The sequence below is a fragment of the Mercenaria mercenaria genome, chromosome 10, assembly GCF_021730395.1.
Source record: "Mercenaria mercenaria strain notata chromosome 10, MADL_Memer_1, whole genome shotgun sequence".
NCBI classification, from domain to species: Eukaryota; Metazoa; Mollusca; class Bivalvia; order Venerida; family Veneridae; genus Mercenaria; species Mercenaria mercenaria.
This window is the reverse complement of record NC_069370.1, coordinates 54,672,847-54,679,221: the sequence shown is the minus strand read 5'-3', so window position 1 is coordinate 54,679,221 and position 6,375 is coordinate 54,672,847. Positions and strand designations below refer to the sequence as shown.

General features: G+C 33.0%; 1 protein-coding gene across 1 annotated transcript; it reads right to left on the bottom strand.

The window, feature by feature from the left end:
• Positions 1–411: 411 nt before the first annotated feature.
• On the bottom strand, positions 412–3,752 carry LOC128546420 (chitin synthase chs-2-like). The gene is made up of 3 exons (XM_053516922.1): positions 3,564–3,752; positions 1,528–2,495; positions 412–574 (listed from the first exon to the last, which is right to left on the bottom strand). Exons 1-3 carry the CDS (start codon positions 3,750–3,752, stop codon positions 412–414), a joined length of 1,320 nt encoding a protein of 439 aa, XP_053372897.1.
• Between the last annotated feature and the right edge of the window lie 2,623 nt (positions 3,753–6,375).

Below are 6,375 nucleotides of genomic sequence, written 5' to 3'. Positions count from 1 at the left end.
CGACATTTCACTAGCATTTATTGAAAACAAGAGCATATGATAACAACAAAACCATAGTTATAAAATCTATGTTAACATATTTAAAGTAGGAAAGATGGTGAAACATATTTATATACATTCAATGTCTTAACACTGTAAAAACGCATGAAACAAATGAAATACCTTTAAATGTCCGAGGATACAGAACAAAAACATATTTAAGACGTTCAAGAAAACTAGCGTCCTAGTTATAAAATATTTCATCAGGGGCCTAACCAAACATCCGATGTGTCTCATATTGCCGGATCTTACCCTCTGTTAATGAAATATTTGACATTTTTACAAAATAGATTAGGGAAAGCGTCATAATCCAGAATCATGAAGATAAATACCCACTTGTTGAAGTTATATTTCTTTCTGATATTTTTTCCTTTAATCGGATGAAGATGTGTCTACATGTAATTTTATCTTACCGTACCTGTAGTAAGCCTTATCATCCTTTATTTCGAGGTGTACTTTTCTTGTATGACGACGTCGGTTTAGAATCATGTTCTGCTCGAAAAGAATGCCACAATAGAACGGATTCAAAAACAACCTGGAAAGTATACAATTGAATATATAGTACACGTGTGGAGACAACTACCTTAGCTTTCTTAAGAAATGACACATCTAAGCTAACTTCAGTATATTTGCTTTCAGTCATTGTTGTCAGCGACCTTAATTTTACTAAAGTAAATAAAGTACAAACTAGTTGGATATCTCTTTTGGTATGTCCTTAGTAAAGTAATAATCAGAAAATTGGACGCAAAACATGTTTCTGGAATAAAACTAAGTCACGGGAAGACAGTGGCATAAAAAGCAATTAAAGAGTCTTAAATTTTCCACAAAGCATTTACAATATGCTATATCAAAATAATACTATACAGATCAAAACTGCAATAGGAAAACTTTGCTAACAGCCATTTTAAAGCAATAAGAAAAAAAAAGAATTTGTAATACTTCATGAGATAAAAAACCAAGACGTAACCAATTAATCTTTTCTTCTAATTAGTCACAAGAAGTAGAGTTCCTTGATTGCAAAATATTTACTTACAATTTATAGAATAAAGCTGCTAAACACAATGCAATTATTTGTTTGTCTGTTTTGGATTTAACGCCGTTGTTTCAACAGTATTTCAAAAATTATATTGTGTAAACATTACATGTACATCCTTCTACTATCGTTATTGAGATAATGTTTAAAATTAATGAAAAACTAACCATTTATTCTGAAAAAAAATAGCAGGGCAGAAAATCAATACTATTTACTAGTGTAATAAACATACTCAGACAAACCGTTATTGCTATTAATTTGCTTGGTTGCATTTAATGCTCTAAGAATAGTTTTATACATTTTATTATAGATGTATTTCCTTTCTATCAAATGCGTTCTTTTTGTGTAAAATTATCTCTTCGGTACTCTTCTGAAGTTCATCATCGTACGCATTAAATTTAGAATATGGTCGCGTATACTTTGCAATTTAATAAAATACCATTATGCAGACTTACCTTTCTGTCTTTGCAAGTTTTTCTATATGTGGGTAGAATATATGCCTACATAGCCAATACAAGGACATCCATGCAACTATACCGTAAAAGAAATGCTCTACTGCATTCTGCACTGCTACATGTTTGCATGTTCTTTTTTCATTTGTAAATGGCACAAGTAGACGTATAACAGAACAATCAACTGTTGCTAATACAATAGCCAACGGAGTTGAAAGTATTAGAGGAATGTTGAAGGAAAACATCTGCAGATGTAGTTTACATGCAGTGTAACCTACGTAATGACCAACAAAAGCTGACAATGTCAATGCAATGATGGCAGCACTGTTTGCTACTGGCAATTCTCCAATTTTGTCAAACGCGTCAGATATGGTAACCGTGTCGATTCGCTTAGTGTTGTTGTTTCTTTCTGAATCAGTAACAGTGACGTTCTCTGGATGATATGTTTTGATAACCCAAGAAAAGAGAATGGTCAGACCAATCTTGAAAAAAGTGGTGGAGCACAAAATTATTGGTCTTGCCTCTTGAAGGTCGAATTTTGTCTTTAATATAAGTCTTCTCCAACATCCTCTTTGATTTGTTCGTCCGCAGAATCTGTCATCCACAAAATTCTCCCAGTAAGTACACGAAACAAAAATCATTGACACAACAAAAAGTACAATATTGTATACTTCATTGTCCAATTTACTGTCATTTATAAAATGATCCCTTAGCAGAACAACAGGGATGTATCCAAACTGCAGCAGCGCTGTTAAAATATTCAAGACAAAGACAGCAAGTTTCAGACCGCTTGATTGTCGTTCACGTCTGTTATGTACTTTAACATCTGATGCACAAACCGGAAACAAAACTGCCGGAATAACTGCAACACCACTGAGCAGAAATATTCCACGAACAATGTCAAGTTCCGGAAGCACAACAAATGCAAGTATGCATAGTCCAATCGAATGCATCATTTCGACAATCAAACACTGAAATATAAGATAAGTGTCTACATAATTTAAAATGAATTATTATGTTCAGTTACACATGTATAATAAAGTGTATTTAATCTTAGACTGCATAAGAATAAACCTTCGTTAACATTTGGCAAGTAAATGTCATAAAGATCTAACATATCGCTGATTTAGAGCAATGACTTTTATCTTTTTCCAGCAGTTTTTCAAAACCATATTTCATTAACTCTCGTTACTTTTTATATTTTTGTTAGTTGGGTTTAGCCGGTCTTACGTTAGCCAGTTGAATGGCTTCCTGACAAGAAGAATTCAACGCCTCACACCCGTGAGGGGCAAGTAATTCGAAGTAAGCGACCTAAACCACTCGGCCAAGTAGGCTCATGAAACGTGTCAGTCAAACAAAGTCTGCTATTATTTTGCTTGGTTGTGTTCTTTGTTTCCGAAGGATCTTTTCTCAGAATTTATTACTCAAAATCAGCAAGAATGTAAAAACGTGTCAAGAGGTTGAACATAATAAAAACAGCATTCGTTTTCACATTTTTCGCTATTTCATCCTAGTTAAACTTATAATTTATCTCCATAAATCACTGCCCGAAGAAAACAAGTTTTACAAAGGCATGCCAAGACGACCCAGATACTGTTTGTGCTACATTGGATGAAACAGTTAATAAAAACTCACCAAGAAAAATGTCGAGGCGCTTGGTAAAGGCAAGTTTCCAAACATCCACTTGAAGACGCTACTTAAGAAAATCAGGCAGTACGGGATTAAAATAGCTATTGTAAGCAGAATGTGTCTGGCAGCGGCTATCGCACTATCCTCCTGTTGTAACAGACGTATTTTAATATAACCTGTTACACACAATACTGCTGACCGAATGATTTTTGCGACAGTTTGTTTACATTGATTTTTGTAAAAATTGTGCAAGACATTACATATTCGAAACAGAAAACTATTTTATATTTGCGTAGTATCCAGACATTTGAGCCCATCACAAACTAAACCTTTTGCTTTAAGTATTATTTAACTTCTTATAAGGTTGTAGGTAAAACTGAATTTACAACAGATATAAAGACTGAGCTTACCATGACTTTCGACTTTTCGCGGTCGTCAGTACGATTGAATTGTGGTGACACAAGAACCATTAGACTGAGTTTTTGAGCCACAGCACACCACAGAAGAATACAAAACAGAAGGATGTAGGTAACAACTTTGATAACCTGGAGTCCTCTGTCTTCGTCAACGTTCCAAAGTTTCTTTTCTTTAGCAATCATCTGGCATACATCCCAAAAACTATAAAACAGACTAACTAATCTAAACTTGCTACTAATAAAGATATAAATGTTGCGTACATTTGTTAATGGAGTTTCTTTTTTCACTATTCATTAGCCGCTTTTTCATGTTCGTTCTTATGCTATTAGATATTAATACATGTACTTTATTAATTTACGACAAACATCAAGATTAGTGAATGTAATATCTGTGAAGAAAATTTAAATATTTCTTTCCAGTATAAACCACGTACGCTGTCTTTCTTCTTTCCTTTTCCTTTTCTTTTATTTCTTTTTCCTCGTGCATCGGAGATCGTTGGCGTGGCACTGTATCTTCCGGCTAATTATAAGATATATCAATCACAACATGCACCATTATACTTAAATTTAACACTAATTGCCTAATTATTTGACCTTTAAGTATGAAACTGGCAACCGACAGGTTGTCAAAATGTGTTCAGTCCCTTGTCGATGCGAATAAGCCCTCTTCAGTCAGTACTAGTATATTGATTAAGTGAAAGACGCGTAATAACATCTCAGAAAGTTCAAGTGACTGGACCGAAATTTCAATTCCGGATTGACGGTCCAGAATGTTATCAATAGTCAATCTCCGTTTCATGACAAGACGTTGCCATGCACTTGCGAACAAGCCCATACTAGTACTGCACGTAGTTGCACTGGTTACGTCAGGTAAGTAAAACACTGTTGCAAAAGGGCGTTAACACACTGTTTACGTATGTCAAAATGTTCACATTATTAGAATATTATGAAAATAATCTGGGTCTCTTATGTTATGATTTGCATTTTAAATCGAAGTACGATAAAAAAAGAAACGACTTAAGTAAAAAAACGGAAATATTATCTTTAATAGAAACAAAAAATTAATTTAATTTTATTAACATTGTGATTATTGAAAATTTATCTACTTTAAAATTGATTGATTTGCAAGCACAATTCAAGGAATACATTACATATGTAGTTACATAATTTATAGGATAATGTAGAAGTTGTGGCGAATTTACCACAATGATACAATACGCAATTTCAGCTTTGTAAAGACACCGTACTTTGATTTCTTTAAGTAAATTTTTAATTTAAACACATAACGTATTTCATCATTTTTTTTACTTTTAATTTTTTAAATCGTAATAATATTGATAATCTGTGACAGGATGGTCGAACCGGGAACAGAAACTATAGGAACAAGTTAACACTCATTACAATATGTTTATTTACAGAAAAAAATGATGATTTACAATGAATGAAAACAAAACTAAATAGAAGAAAGGAAAAAGACTGAGCTCAAAATCCGATTTCTAAACACTGATCTTTTTTTTAAAAAATTAAGGTTGACTGTTCTTGCGACGTTTTAACAGATGTTTACTTATACTTAAAACTTCAAGTAGCACTAAGAACTAATCTTTGGTAAAATAATGTCCCACTAAATCGCGAAGACGTTGACTCCTTTTTGGCTTCCCATGTCCGGTGTTTGTAGGTGTTTGTATCCCTGAGCTGTCTCAATTGACTACAAAAATCAACGCCTTGGCGGTTAAGGCACAACCATGGCTGGGAAATCACATCCAGGCGAGTACAGACAAGTAAACCTCGGGTATAGGACTTCCGGGTCGTTACATCACCAGGTAAAAAGCCGTCTGGTGGAAGAAGCAGAAATATGTAACATATGGTAAGTACCATAGCAATTAAAAATAAGGGCATAAAACTTCTCCGTTGTGTACACCATACCTCCGTAGGTTCCTATAAATAATACGCGCTACTTATACAAAATATATGTGCTACTAAGGTTGACGTCACGTGAATACAATACGTTACTTATTACTTCCATTATTTCTCAAATTTATTACTTACTAGTCTAAAATTAAAGTATGATAAAGATATGATGAAAAATTATAGAGAAGATGATGACAAACTGCAGCTATTATTTACAACCACAAATTAACAAAATGCAAAGCAAATCAAACGTAACACAAAAGCTGGTATGAATGTATTATCAACTACCATACAACACAACGGACATTTGATAGATATGCAATATATTAGCACACAATAATTTTAAATTCTAATTACATATGAAATACACTATACTTGTCATCACATACATTTCTACATTACAATGCAATGCAGTACCGGCGTTCCACAATTACCACGAAAAGATTGACATATACGTTTTATGACAAAAAGTAGTTACTAATTTTCACGTTACACAATTTTCAATTTAAATTTTACAATTTATACTGTTGAAAAACGGCGTTAAACCGAAAACAAACAAACAAACAAATTTTACAATTTAAACATTTTAGATTCCTCTTTCGAAATAAATAATTTACAAAAGTCTAAAAAATTTAATATCTTGCCGAAAAGTAAACATTTTACAAAATTCTGTAGAATGAACAAAAATTTAATAAATAAAAATTGAAATTCAAAATTTTTACAAAAATCTAACAAATAAATTTCTTACCTCGATCGAGCAAAATTATATTTCTACCAAGAATATAACTGTGACATAATGTCGTCCCAAGACTGTAATGGCGTGTGTACTAAAGATATCTAGTCCAGTCTATTTCCTTGATTATGTCCCGCCAAATATTGAATTTTCGAGGAACTCGCG

Bases quoted from the DNA above. Each gene is read 5' to 3' on its own strand.
- LOC128546420 (XM_053516922.1), bottom strand. From the start codon at position 3,752: ATGATTGCTAAAGAAAAGAAACTTTGGAACGTTGACGAAGACAGAGGA. The intron at 2,496-3,563 runs GTAAGCTCAGTC...CTTATATTTCAG, and splicing joins GCGAAAAGTCGAAAGTCATG to TGTTTGATTGTCGAAATGAT. The intron at 575-1,527 runs GTAAGTCTGCAT...TATACTTTCCAG, and splicing joins AAACTTGCAAAGACAGAAAG to GTTGTTTTTGAATCCGTTCT.